The sequence below is a fragment of the Xyrauchen texanus genome, chromosome 20 (genome assembly GCF_025860055.1).
Source record: "Xyrauchen texanus isolate HMW12.3.18 chromosome 20, RBS_HiC_50CHRs, whole genome shotgun sequence".
Classification (NCBI taxonomy): Eukaryota; Metazoa; Chordata; class Actinopteri; order Cypriniformes; family Catostomidae; genus Xyrauchen; species Xyrauchen texanus.
Window position 1 is genome coordinate 30,040,509 of NC_068295.1, and position 14,876 is coordinate 30,055,384.

Below are 14,876 nucleotides of genomic sequence, written 5' to 3' on the forward strand. Positions count from 1 at the left end.
ATGCGCTTTCGCTTAATTAACGCAACACGAAGTCCACCACGTGGTTGAAAAGAGATTTTATTGTTTGATTTAAGATGAAAGATATCAATTTATCCCCTTGGGAAAATGTAGGTGTGTCTGAGGATGAGAAACTCTTTAGGTGGATTATTTGGTTGTATGTGTTAAAGGTATACTTCATCCCAAAATGAAAAGTATCTCATTATTTACCTCATGCCATCCCAGATATGTATGACTTTCTTTCTTCAGCAGAACACAAACAAAGATTACAGAAGATTGTCTCAGCTCTGTACATTCATACAATGCAAATGAATGGTGACCAGACCGTCTAACCTTTGACACTTGGAACCCCTGGACTTCGAGAGTTTTCTTGCTAAGAGGGAAAACACTCCAATATTCCACGTCAGCCTACACAGAGTGTGGGATTAAAATACCTTTTCAATAGTGCAAACTAAATATTATTTATTTGTCAGTCTGTTAAATTGTACCTACTCTGCTACTTAAAATGTATTTAGCAAACTATTTTGTCTAGTTGTGGGATAACATGAAAATCTAAAGCGATACACATTCTATCAGGTATTCAAGAAGCATTGTGATTTTGTGAGATCATATAGTACCTATGGTTATATACTTGTTTGTTGTCTTTGCTTTGACTCTGTGTGTGTGAATTAATAAATGTTTCTCATGCAAATCTATTCTATCACCTTTTTCTGCAATGGTTCATGGAGGGCAGTCCCATTCTTTGATTGGTGGCCTTTGTTTATGATTCAATCACTTTCTGAGTCTAGAGTGAATGCAATAAGTGTGAATGTCTCAAGCCATTTGGTTTATACAGATATGTTAGCTGGATTAGGGTTGACAAAACTCCAGCATCACCCTTTGAATGCTTGATTCCGGCCGTGTGAAACGGCAGATTTAATGTGTTGACTGATGTTCCTGATCATCTGTAATGAAGAATGATGCTGAAGATATTTTCCAAGTCTCCTGATCTTCTCTGCGATTCTGAAATATGCAAAGAAAATAAAGAAAAGCCAATTACAATAATCATTTGGTCTCTCTACAGCAGCTGGTGCCCAGGACATATCATATCCAGTTATAATAATAATAATGACTGAGAAAATAACCAATGTGACGTGCAGACTTTATTTAATTAGTCAATACATTCTCAATAAAACAAACTCACAAATAATTGAAAATCACATTGACACAACAGCTTTCACCACATATGACCCAGTATTTTGCTACTGTCAGAATAAAAATATATATATATATTATTATTATTAATTACATTTAGAATTCAGATAACATTTTATTTGCCGCTCAACACTGCGAGCATTTCTTGTTGTCAGAGCAACAGCGTCATTACTCTGAGTGTAGCGCTCCTATGTTGCCTTTTCCATTGAAAACTGATAAGGCTTTTGAGATCGTGTGTTTAACATTTTATTTAGAGATAACCTAATTACAACAGAGTAATATGTTTTACTGCTGGGGCCGTATTATGCCTTTTCCATATTTACATCAAATGTTTCTCGCCTAGTTTAAAAAAAGAAAAACTCTCTGCCAGTGCGCATGCGCGATAACGTCTGCGACCATCCGTCACAACATGGAGTCAGAGGGGCTTGCTGCAAATGTAAACAAAGTAAGTGTATTTAAATTGCTGACTCTAAGGTAAAACTAGAAATGTGGTTGATTGTGGATTTTTAATCTAGGTTGTGCGAACTTTCGATCTGACTTTTACATGGCTGGTCTAAACTGGCTAATCGAGACAACCTGGTTGCTACTATTACTACATGGCAACAAGTGAGCAGCAAACAAAGTTAGCGCTAATGGCTGTTCAGTGACTTTCTCGTCAGCGTATGATTTATTTATTTACACAGTTATAGTATAACTGAATTGACGAAGATATACGTGCATTGAGCGCGGAATGCTTGTCAGCATTGGTAAATTTGACCAAGCATTTTATACCGAACTGATAGCTGGCTCAGTAGTCCGTAGCAGTATCACTGAACTTCACAGCTAACTGTATCAAGATAGCTAGAAATATGGAAGTCAGAAGTGAGTTAAACTTAGCTCCTATCATTCAATCATTTTAAAAGAAACTGAATTCTTGGCTGATGAGAGATATCTCTTTAACTGGTCGCGTGTTACTGGTTAAAGCTGAGGGTTTATCTAGGTTGGTTTATACAGCTCAAGTGTTAGATGTACCCCCCTCATTAATTAAAATGATAAACACCAAACGTTTTAGATTTATTTGGAAGAACAAATCACACTATATTAAAAAAGAAAATATTTGTAGATCAAAAATTGGAGGATTGAATGTTTTGGATTTTAAGACCTCTAACATGATATTTAAAATAAAACGGCTCCAAAATTATTTAAAAAATAAGCAAAGTATACAGTACCTAATTTTATATTTTAAAAAAAACTAGGTGGTATATAGTTCATACTGAAATGTGATTATGATATTAACAAAAATACCCATTAAACTTGCAAGTTTCCACAAACAAGCATTACTTTCATGGACTCTTATGTATAGTCATAATCCCCCCTATAAATGTACCATATGGAATAATAGATACATAAGGGTTAGAAACAAATCAATATTTTTTGAGAATTGGTTTGAAAAGGGAATTATTTGGGTTAAACAGATGATCAAAAAGGATGGTGTTTTATACAATTATCCTGAATTTGTTAATATTTATAACTTTTCAGTTGATCCTATCCAATATGTTTTGGTTTTACATGCAATTCCTAAGGAAATTTTGAGGCTATTAGAATGTAATAATAATTATTCTTTACAAAAAGTTGAAGAATTTACTGCTTGTATCAAGTTGCAGGGCAAGGATTTCACAAGTTCTGGATTTAATAATATTTTCTTGCGTTCCCTTCTTCAGTCTAAAAATATACTTGCTGTTACTACTCATTGGAAGTCTTTATTTAAAAAAACCTCTTGACTGGAGTAAAATTTGGATGACACCTCATAAGTATTGCATCACAAATAAAGTGAAAGAGGTTTCATATAACATTTTCCATCGTGTTAAGTCACTTGTGGTGTGGCGTTTTCAAGTGAACATGGAAGATATTTGTGTTTTTTGTAAAATTTCCCCTGAGACTATTAATAATTTATTTTGGGAGTTTTCCAAGATCCAGATGTTTTGGAAAGAACTCAATAATTACTTACAAAGAAAAGCTGTGATTCTTGTTAACTTGGAAGTAGTTGATGTTATGCTAAAATGCTTTTCATTTGGTGGTGATAAAAATATTTTGTTTGTATTTGATTGAATTATTATAATTGCCTTTTATTATATTAATAAAGTCAAATGTTAAAATATATTTAGAAACGATATCCAAAAGTAAACACATAAAAGCAAGGAAAACTTTACAGCTGTTTAATAGGTATACGATTTTTCTGTGAAATGCCATTCTTTCTTTTATTTTTTTATATATATATATATATATATATATATATTTTTTTTACCCATGACATATATGGTTATATGTGCTCTTGTATGTAAATGATGTTTTTTCTTGTTAAAATGCAATAAAAAAAACCACAAAATAAAAAACAAAACTTCACAGCTAACAAAAGCAGTTACCTTGTTGATAGTAAATGAAACTTAACCTGTCAAGACTGAACGTGAATTGTTACACCATTCAGCGACATTGATTTGGTAGAAGTATACACAAGCTTTTACATGCATTTATGCATAATGCAGGCATACATGTATGCTCCTCTTAATACATAGATTATTTTTTTACCCTTCCAGACACCTGCAGAGAACCCCTGCGAGCAGCAAGGACAAGATTTGCATGATTCGGAGGGATTCAGACAACACATAAATCCTGACGATGTTGCAAGACCATTTAGTAACACTCAGGATTCAAGCACACTGATAAACAGACCTGAGACTTTACAACTAGGTACACTACACATAGCAAGTGTATACAATGGGTTCCAAAAGTCTTGAGACCACATTACAAATATGGAATCCAAAATCTAGTTTAAACACATTATGAATGAAAAAAAATTTAAGTTTCTGCTCTATTTCCAGGGGCTGGTTGCACCAGCTATAGGTCAGTTACAACTTAGCCTAGTTGTGGCATTAAAGGGCACTAAGTCACAATTTACACACTACTAAATATTTGAGTGTTGCACCATTAAACTTAGGTAGGACGTAACCTTACGTATAAACTAAATATTTACGGAAGCCTCCGACCAGGAGTAATGGTTGGAATAAAAATGCAGACTGATATTTTATGACATCGATGTGATCAAGTTTTGCAAAACAGGCATCAATAATTTTGACATACACGATGTTGACATTTACACTCATTTACATTTATGAGAGAGAACAAAATCCCCATACTTTTAAGTGGGTCTTCAGCATGAAAGCGTTCTAATGGTGCAGTTTTCAGGGTGCGCTACCCGGTGTCAAGATTATGTCTATTTTTCCAGCCTGTTGTATTCATATTTATTTATCACCACTTATTTATTATAGATACATTTCTATATATTGTTATTTACACAGGGCAAATATACTATTTATCAAATACACTTTTATTATGTATCATATTTTAATGGGGATATAATTTATTACAGCTGACAGTTACATGAGCAGACAAGGTTTGAACATCAACCGTAGTGAGATAAAACTTTCAAAAAAAAGTTTTGAAAGAAAAATTCACAGCTTTTTAACACTTCTAACCCTTCCTCATATGCGATGACGCATTACTTTACAGAGATCTTACAACTTACTAGTTAAGTCTTGCTTTAAGAACAGGTGGTGCAACCAAAGTAAACACTGACTTACAAACTAACTAGTAGTTACTAAGCCCTTAGTGTGAACTAAGTTACGTGAGAACTTAAGCACAGCTGGTGCAACCCTACCCAGGTCACTAATCAAATAAAGCCAATTTTGCCTCGTTTCATTAAAGCACATAAGATGCTCTTTGAAAAATTATAGATTAATTCTGGAATAACAGATCATCAGGCTTTCAACATGTGAAGTCCATGTCAACTTTATTACATGCTGGCTTTACATGGTGGCTTTAATGGAAAAGGAGGACTAAGTCAATTTTTCAATTAAACTTTTCGTTCAAATTTTTATGCTGATAATACAATTAGCAATGAAAAACAGAAATGGTATATATAAAGGCACTGTCACATTTACATTTGCTCAGCGATATTTGGAATATCCGCACAATGAAGTTCTGGTTGCTAAAGAATTTCCCCTTGTGGATTTCGCATTGAGTTCAAGTTTAATTAACTTTGAAAGGTGAATTCGCTATATTGACCAATATGAAGTTGCTTGGTTTGGCAGTGACCTCTGTGTGGGCAGTGATTAGTACACAGCTAGACAGAATATTCACAATGGACAAGCATATCATTTTAGCAGTTTGTTTTTAACTTCACTCTCCCAGAGTATTTTATCAATTAGTTTTTTCTGTTTTATTTTTTATTTTTTTTACATACTCTACATTCGTTGAGTGCATGTGAAGCCAGAAAGAACGAATTGCCAAGCAGCCTCTTTTTAATGCTGCACTTTATTCTATGGGATAGTTAAATTAAAAAGAAACTCACAGCTAAAATGATATCCTTGTCCATTGTGAATATTCATTGGAGGTGTGAATCTTCACTGGCCTCACAATTAAATTTGATAACGTTTAGATTATAAAATGATTCTCGATGCATCTTGTTTTCCAATACATTTTTTTTCAGTTTTATACAGTTAATAATTTTACTCTATTTTATCCCTTTCAGCTTTTTATTTAACAGCTGTTTTCAAAAATCAGAATGAGTCATTACATAAACTGGCCTTTTACATTCAGTATGAGCTATGAACAAAACATGGAACATCCACTAGTTATAATAAACGGTTTTGTATTGTATTCATTTTCTTTCTTAAAAACCTTAAAAAGAATCTCTTAAAAGCACAATAAATAATTGGTTCTCTATTTTACTAATACTATTAAATACTTCAACTGATTAAATGATTATTAATAATTTAATGGTATTTCATTATTATTTAAAATTAATCCATGACATGCCTATTCATTTTAATTTTTAACTATAACCACAACTGAAAGTTGCTAGTCCAGGATGAGAGATATATATCTGCTTCAATGAGAGTGCAGCTGTCAGCTTCTCACCTGCACATGTGATGGTAAAGCGGTTTAAATAGCACGGTTGTTAGAAATGTATCAAGTATCTCGTATGCACTGTTCCATCTATTTGCTCTGAGAGTAGAAGATCGCACGACCCCGTCACAAATGTTACGATGGATTTCAAACCCTTATCAGGTGTGCGAGCTGTCCTTACATTCGAGAAATCGGCAATAAAGCAAAAGCCAATGAAATAGAGAGTGTGCAAGAGGGAGAAATAAAAATAATTAAATGAAACCATCACCCACGTCTCCCGAACCGCTGCCTCATCATTATATTTGTCTCTGGCATGAGCCACCATGCTACCGTGGTTTAAACTGAACTCAGAATCTATTCAGATTTTTTTGAGAATCGCAATGAATTGATTCCCTCACCCTAATATTCAGATTAGCTGTGCACGAAGCACTCGTCCACACAGAGGTCAGCTTCCTATTGGTCAACACAGCGAATTCATCTGTCAAAGCTTGAACTCTATGCAAAATCTGCAAGGAAAAATTCTTTGCCGCCGAAAGTCCATCTTGTAAAATTCAAGATCTTGTGGATTCCCATTGAGATGACTGTATTTCGCCTATGGATTTGCACTGTGCAAAGGTTAATGTTATTTTGCCGTTAAACATTTTTTACTAATGGTCCCAGACTTCTGAAACCTCACTGTACATGACTTAATGACAATTTACACATTGTAAGTTAATTCCTAAAAAATGTTTTTGTCGCTTATGAAGTGTAATTCGTAATATAGACATTTATTTTTAATAAATTAATTGTCTTTTTCAGAGTTTCAGGATAGCCAGCTGTCACCTGCACTAACCCTGCTGCCCTGCCTTGACAAACCCCACACTCTTTCTGACTCCACATTTTTTCAGCATACAGATGCAGAATTTGTCCCCCTACGGTACTAGTATTTGCTTTGTCATGCTTATTTAATTTTTTTATACAGATAGGTATGACTTTTTCCTTTGTGTTTGTATATGCAGGGGATTTCCTGACCTCTCAGTTATTTCTGAGAGGTGTGCTAGGATGTCACATGTTCGCACAGCTGATAATTCCCACCTCCATGACACTATTCATGACCAGGCCACACTATCCCAGCATCCTTTAGAGGTGCCCGAAGCTCTATCGGAAGTCGAGAGTAGCTGTTGTTCACTTTCCCAGCACCGTCTGTCACCTGACAACCATCGCAAGGCGATCAAGGATGGAGAGAGTGTTTCATGTGGTGCTGAGAACAAAATCAACAGACACATGGAAGGAGAGGAGCAGAGTGCTGCTCAGTGGCATAGTAAGGGAGTGTCTGCTCGCTCCTTATTAGTGTTTGGGGAAGAGGATGTTGGTTTGGATGTTAGCAGCATTAATGCAGTTTCCTCTGCCTCTAAGACTGCTCTTAATCAGCTTGAAGCCACTTTGGATCAGCAAAACACAGCCAAAACCCAGTTAGAACCTTCCATGTATGGTCAAACAGACAGAGAGCAACCACAAGGGGGTTCATTATCATCTTCGTTTCAGAAAACTGCAGGTTCAACTGTTGGTGCAGATGTGTCAAATATTACTTTTCGTGAGTCTCGTATGCATTTGCACCAAACATCACAGAGTCTCCGTGATCAGCTACTGTGTGTGGGACAGAAAGGTTCTATCTCTGTGCCATCAAGTAGACCCCAAAGTGGGAACAAAAGCTCTAATAGTGGGCTATATGTCACACCAGCCAGTGGAGGTGTGATGGATGTGCCAGGTCAGCAGAGGGTGCTGTGGTCCTCAGGTAATCAAACAGCAGGTGATGATTCATTCTTAAACTCCCACCCAGTGTCTCAGTCCACACCTGCTGTACTTCTTATGAGACCCCCACCATCATTTGCCAAACTCTCCCTCATAGATTCCCAACAAGAGGCAGTTGCCACCGAGGCTGCATCATCTCAAAACAGTCATTTAAAAACAGGCTTAGTACCATCGTTGAACTTAAACACTGTGGATCAACATTCATCTATCATCTGCCCTCAAACAACAGTTCCAGTTCCAAGTGGGCCTTCCTTATGCTCAGGGACTGCCCATAATTTTTTACATATCCATCCTGTTTCTTATGAACAAGAGACTCCCCCTGTTTTCAGTCCACATGTTCCTGATGCACCTTGCTCAGATAGACCATCTTTGTACTATGGTACAGAGATGAAAGATCATGTTTCTCATCTGGCTCTTGGGAGAGTACAGTCTCTCCCCAGTCTGAACTACTTACAAAAAGTAGATGCCTGGAAGACCAGTCAAAATTCCAGCAGCTCATTTTATGATGGTGTATCAACTCAGGACGCAGTGTCTGAGACACTTAACAGCATGCTTTCTCGAGACATGCATCAGGCATCTGGTGCTAATGCTAGCTCTCAGATGACTCCGCCACCTCTTTCTTCATTTCACTCTGGAAGCGTCTCACCCCTTCGAGTGGATGTAGTTGGGGCAGGTGTGGGTAGAGGACAAGCAATTGAGTCGTCTGTCAATCGTTCTCACTCTCACTCTTCCCTGAGCTCTGTTGTTACATCTATTCAAAGAGAAACGGGCACACATATTGGGCAAGTTCTAGTGGGACAAACTGATGACGTCATTTCAGCTACCAGATCATTGGGAAATCAGTCATCTGGGAGGAGAGGAGGGAATAGTTCAGCTATCCACATGGAAAAAAGCTCTGTCAAGCTCTCTCCTGTCATCAGTCTTGTTCGCTTCAGTGATGTGTCATCAAGCCTCAACATGAGCAGCACTCTCTCCAGTTCTCAAGGCAGTTACCATGGCGAGCACAGTATGCGGGCATCAGTTGGAGCTGCCTCTTCTGTAGTGAGTCTTGAGGTAGATAATTATGCACCCTACTGGACCTCTGGACCTGGGTCCCCTTCCCACACCAGGGAGCTCAACATTGAAGACAGGATACCTGTAAGTTAACACGTGTATTATTATACTTCAAATCAACACAATATCACAATAGACCCTATTTACTTTCTTAATACACATTAAGAAATCCACAGTGCTTACTTTGCCTCTGAAACAACTTTCCTTTTTGGCTTATTGATGTTAACCAATAGCAAAATCTGCACTCACTGAGCACTTTATTAGGAACACTCTGCCTCAATTTTTGACATGTTGTGCATTCTGAGATGCTATTCTACTTACCACAATTGTCAAGTCAAGTCAAGTGGTTTTTATTGTCGTTTCAACCATATACAGTTAGTACAGTACACAGCAAAACGAGACAACGTTCCTCCAGGACCATGGTGCTACATAAAAACAACAAAGGACCAACATAGGACCACATGAGACTACACAACGAAATAAAATACCTATATAAACTACCTATATATACCTATATAAAGTGCACGTGCAAACATGTGCAAAAAGTACAGGACAGTACAACAAATTACTGACAATGAACAGGACAATAGACAGTGCAGCGCCGACCAGTACTCAGTAGTGCAAAAAGATGACAGTTTCTAAAAATGTAAACATAACATACTATGAGATAATGTTCTATGCACATAGCATAGCTGTACAGGGCAGCTTTCCGCAAAAGCATTGGAAGCTTAAGTTTATCATTGGCGCCAATGGTTTCTACGATATACTTAGCCTTACGATGCTTTTGGGAAACGCTGCCCGGAGTGGTAACCTCGTAAAAGCCATTACCTTTCTGTCAGCTCGAACCAGCACGGCCATTCTCTCATCATCTTGACCTCTCTCATCAACAAGGTGTTTCCTTCTAGGGATGGGTATTTATCAATAATTTGGTATTTGAATATTTAAGCGAATAAAATACGAATATTCTGAATATTCAGTTATATAAATGAAGGTAATTCATGAGAAATAGATGTTGTAAAATTATTTTTTTTAGTCATAAAGGTTGCATCACCATTAAAAAAAACAAGCTTCTTATTATTCTAAATATTTAAACAAGCAATGCATGAATACAAAAAAGTAGAGAATGAAAGCTTTTAAGCTCACGCAAAGCGAAGAAAAAGAAACCGCTAATGAAGTAGACAGACGCAGTTAATGTATAGGATGAATATAAACACTTAACATATAATAGTTATCATGTTTATATTGTATCTCATGTTTTTGTTGAGAAAAACAAGCATATCCGCTTGCTCAGTAAACTATACTCCATTTATTCACACCAGATTAATTGATGGAATGTCCCTTACCTCAGCTAGCATAGTCTTTCTCGGATGCCATGTTTGTTGTTTACAGAAGCATCTCTGGGATTACGTTGCAACAGGGATGCTTTCTGATGAGATGCACACATATGAGAGTAAAGTGTACACCACTTATCCAGTACATTTAAACAGGAACCCAGGTTTCTCACAGTAAGCCACATTCTCACAATAACCCACTTTTTTGATGTCCATTTAAACGTACTGAGAGCATGGTTTGCACATCAAATGTGCTCAACTTGTGTCCACACTCAACAGCGCCACCCAGTGCATTCTGTTATAACTGCCTGTTTTAGTTTGTGTGTTCAGGATTTAACATGCATCTCACTGTATATATATGGACAGCAAAGCAAAACTTTGCGAAATTCAAATAGTATTTTTACTATTCTAATAATTATTGCAGAACGAATATTCGAGTATTCGACTACTCAGGCACATCCCTATTTCCTTCCACAGAACTGCTAATCACTGGATGTTTTTTTGTTTTGGCACCATTCTGAGTAAAATCTAGAGACAGTTGTGCGTGCAAATCTCAGGAGATCAGCAGTTACAGAAATACTCAAACCAGCCCATCTGGCACCAACAATCATGCCACAGTCCAAATCACTGCGATCAAATTTTTTCCCCATAATAATGGTTGATGTGAACACGAACTGAAGCTCCTGACCCGTATCTGCATGATTTTATGCATTTCACTGCTGCCAGACGATTGGATGATTAGATAATCATATGAATAAGTAGGTGGACAGGTGTTCCTAATAAAGTGTTCAGTGAGTGTATATTTTGGCATTGTTGTTGGTAAAGCAGCCTTTCTAAAATCTGGTCAATAGTTATGTGCAGTAGTTGAATGTCATTCGTTACACTGATAGTCAAGACCATATGAGTTACTATCCCATTTTTATATTTCATTCTAGATGTACCTCCTAAATTTGGGTATCGACCAGTCACCATCAACAATACTAAATCCATTTACTCGTCGAGGACCAATCAGAGAGCCCGAATTCTCTCCTACTGACCTATGCACCATCAAAGGCTCCATAGGAACGCCAACAAAAAGTACACAACCATCTGAAGGTGAGCCACCTGAAGTTGAAATCTCTTGCACTTCGAACGTTTGATATTATTTGTTTTATTTGAATAGTGTTGTTTAGGGGTCAGCCATATAGTTCCTTAAACAATAAAGCAGTAGAAATTTGTCTACCAGTAAAAATGTTTTAAGTATTCTCACGATTATGCAAAACTCCGGTTTTAATAATAATTTTCTGTCACTTGGATCTGTCACAATTGTAAAATTTCCATCATGTTCTATTTTTATCAGTAATTGTTTCTGATTAAAAACTACTTTGTTATTGCATTAAAAGTATCTGTCACGATAACTTGGATGAAATTGCTCTGTCATACACATGCATGCAGCGAGCGCAGAGAGAGAGAGAGTGAAGCCACGTAAAAAAAATTAAAATAAAACTAATGCACTGGTTTTATTTAATGTCTACTTTTATTTGTTATTTATCTGTCAAAATGATGGACAGCTCATGTCCTTCAATGTTTTACAAATTTGGTAAATGCAAAAAGAATTCTGATTAATGCAAACTCTGGTCCCAATCACTTTACAAATGAGCAACATCTTGCTAGTTATAAACTTCATTCTCCATGGTGTGGAAATTACCCTCTGCTATAAACCCCTCTCCATTTTGTTGCCCTTGCTAACACCATCAAGCATACCTACTTTGGCATTTTCTGTATATTTTCAGATGTTTTTTTTTTAATTTTGCAAAAATAATTATATCATGAGGCACATTTTCAGCCTTCAACCTAAGATTTTAAGAATATTGTGATATAAACTTATGCTTGTAGCAGCCACCCGTAGTTTTTCTGTCATGATTGATAATAAATATACGTTATATACATTTTTTTGATCTTTAGTTGACAGTCTTCAGAAGGAGACGTTCTCCAGTTCTAGTCAACTTTCAGCTGACTCCATTGCGTCTGTCACACACCACCTGTCAGTGCATGAGCAAAGCCAACCAGCCAGTCAGAGAAGTGAGAGGACAACATTCAGTCAGACGGATACTCCACCAGGACTTCATTTAACATTGCATCCTTCATCAGGCCTACAACAATCTGATGCTCCACTACGTGAAGGATGCCCACCGATCCAACTCAGCCCAGAATCTATGCCTCCTCCTTCTGGAACTAGAGTGGAGGTGAAGGAGGATGATGACTCTCTTGTGGCCTCTGGCACACTGCATGAAATCAGACGTTTGCTGGGCTGTGCAGAAAGTCTGGTCTCTGGCCGATCCTCTCTGACTTCCTCCCCTGGCTCGCACCGCCTATCAGAGAGTGATACGTCCCTTGTTTCTCTAGGCCAAAACTCGCGAGGTTATGATGACTCATCTCTGTCTGCTGGTGGGAAATTCTCCCTACTGTTAACTCGCTCTTCATCTGACTCAGATTTGAAAGGAAGCACGTCATCCTGCCGGGGACAACAGCAGGTTTCCATACAGACTGACTGCACAACTACAGAGCTTGCCGCACTCTCTCTGAGCAGAGAGGGAAGTTTGAAGACACATGACCTCTGTGTGACCCCAAGGCGTGCCGAGCCGGAGGGCTGCAGTGCTGCAGACCCAGATAAGGCAAAGCAGCCTACAGTACTGTCTGTAATGCAGATGAATTTCCCTTCAGGGGCAGGGATCCATCCTCAGAACCAGGAGCAGACTGAGAATACTGTGCTTGGCTCATCTGAGACTAGTCTATCAAATGTCTCCGCAGAGGTTGCAAGTCTAAGTGACATCAGCAGTGAGAGTTCATTGGCTGCCAGAGTTGCCAAGCTACTGCAGAGTGAGTCACCTGTTTCTATGGTTACAAGCCGGCCAAGCACAGCTGACCCAGAAGATAGCCGTGCCCGAGGTAAACAATTTTATTTATCAAGCAGTTGAGGCACTGGATGTTGCCAAAACCAGTAATGCATTTCAAAGTTGTTTGTTAAAAGAAATTTAGGGGATTGTCAATGGCTGTTTTTCCATTCAATTTGCATAAAATGTTATGCGCTAGGAGATAATTTTAATGTCTAGAGTTTCGCATTTGTTAAAATGTGCATTAAAGGGATGGAAACGGCTTATTTGCATGAATGATGACGTTTCATGACCATTTGTTAAGCGCGATTGCAATGCGCTCGTTGGATGGTGTACAGTAGGTGTGCGAGAGCTTGACTTGACTGGCTCAACGAAAGGCCCAACCATGGTACACAATTCTTCAAATGTAGCCCTGGTTAGTTGGAAGTGCTTCACCCACAGATCGTCATTAAAGTCGGTCCTCACAATCCACCATAACTGTTTTGAGTGTAAGTGCTCCCAGGTACACAACCGGTCAAAAGTTTTGAAAGACTTACTAATTTGTATATATAGAATTATTATTATTATTTTTTGTCACATTTTTGAATAATAGTTAAGTCATCAAAGTTATGGGAATTATGTTGTGACTAAACAAAATCCAAAATGAATCAAAACTGTGTTATATTTTAGCATCTTCAAAGTAGTCACCCTTTGCCTAGAATTTGCTGATATGTACTCTTGACATTTTCTGAACCAACTTCTTGAGGTTTCACCCTGTGATTTTTTTTTTTTTTAAACAGTTTTGAAGGAGTTCCCATCTATGTTGGGCACTTATTGGCAGCTTTTCTTTATTTTTTGGTCCAAGTCATCCATTTAAAAAACTTTTTTTTAATGAAATCTGAAATAATTTAATATGGTGGCACAATTATATTTTTGTCTACAAAACTAATTTCAAACATTTAAGCATATGCATTCAGATCAAAAGATTTTTAAGATCATGAGAAACATTTCAGTCAAGTGCTTCAAAAGTTTTGACCAGTAGTGTATATGAAGGCTGTCTGCGAATGGGAATAGCCATTTGAACCCTCAATATGTGAGCACTTATTCTGCGATGTCTCCTGGCAGCATTTAAGAACATAATGTACAATTGTTTTATTATAGCAAATACAACTCTCCCCGAAGCAAAGATAATAAGAAATGTGCATTTATAGTTCATGGAAACTCACTGTGTTTCACATTTTCTTTAGTAAAACTTTCAGAAAAGCGCATTAAAAATGTGAAACGTTTTGCTGGAAACCCAGCTAATGATTGGATTTTTTCTCTGTCTCTAAGAATGGATCCTGATGAAGGTTTCAGGTCGCCGATGTGAAAGTTTAGAACTTAATGCTGAGGACAGAGCGAGAATTGAAGACATTAAGAGAGAGCTTCTACTGGACACCAAACATGCCAAGGTAACAGCCATATGCCAAAACATTAGACCAAAAGGTCTGCTGATTTTTTTTTAGTAAATAATTTTCATCATTTTGATTGGCTTGCTCTGCTGTTATAGCCAAATCTGCCCATGTAACTTTTAAAGAAATAGTTCACCCTAAAATTATTTTCTCTTCCTCTTGTTCCAAACCAATATACTGTTATTTATTCTGTGTTTTAGTATATAATGAATAGGGAGGGGAATCATAAGTAATTTAACGTTTCCGATTCTGATTCCTCTTAA

At 37.3% G+C, this 14,876-nt stretch overlaps 1 protein-coding gene across 1 annotated transcript in view; it reads left to right on the forward strand.

The window, feature by feature from the left end:
• Positions 1-1,584: 1,584 nt before the first annotated feature.
• Positions 1,585-14,876, forward strand: part of alms1 (ALMS1 centrosome and basal body associated protein) — a 38,308-nt gene continuing 25,016 nt past the window's right edge. The window contains exons 1-7 of the mRNA XM_052151463.1: positions 1,585-1,636; positions 3,765-3,918; positions 6,934-7,051; positions 7,134-9,063; positions 11,246-11,405; positions 12,255-13,238; positions 14,495-14,613. Coding sequence (XP_052007423.1) covers positions 1,601-1,636; positions 3,765-3,918; positions 6,934-7,051; positions 7,134-9,063; positions 11,246-11,405; positions 12,255-13,238; positions 14,495-14,613 — 3,501 coding nt within the window. The 5' untranslated portion in view covers positions 1,585-1,600. The remainder of the gene's footprint in view (positions 1,637-3,764; positions 3,919-6,933; positions 7,052-7,133; positions 9,064-11,245; positions 11,406-12,254; positions 13,239-14,494; positions 14,614-14,876) is intronic.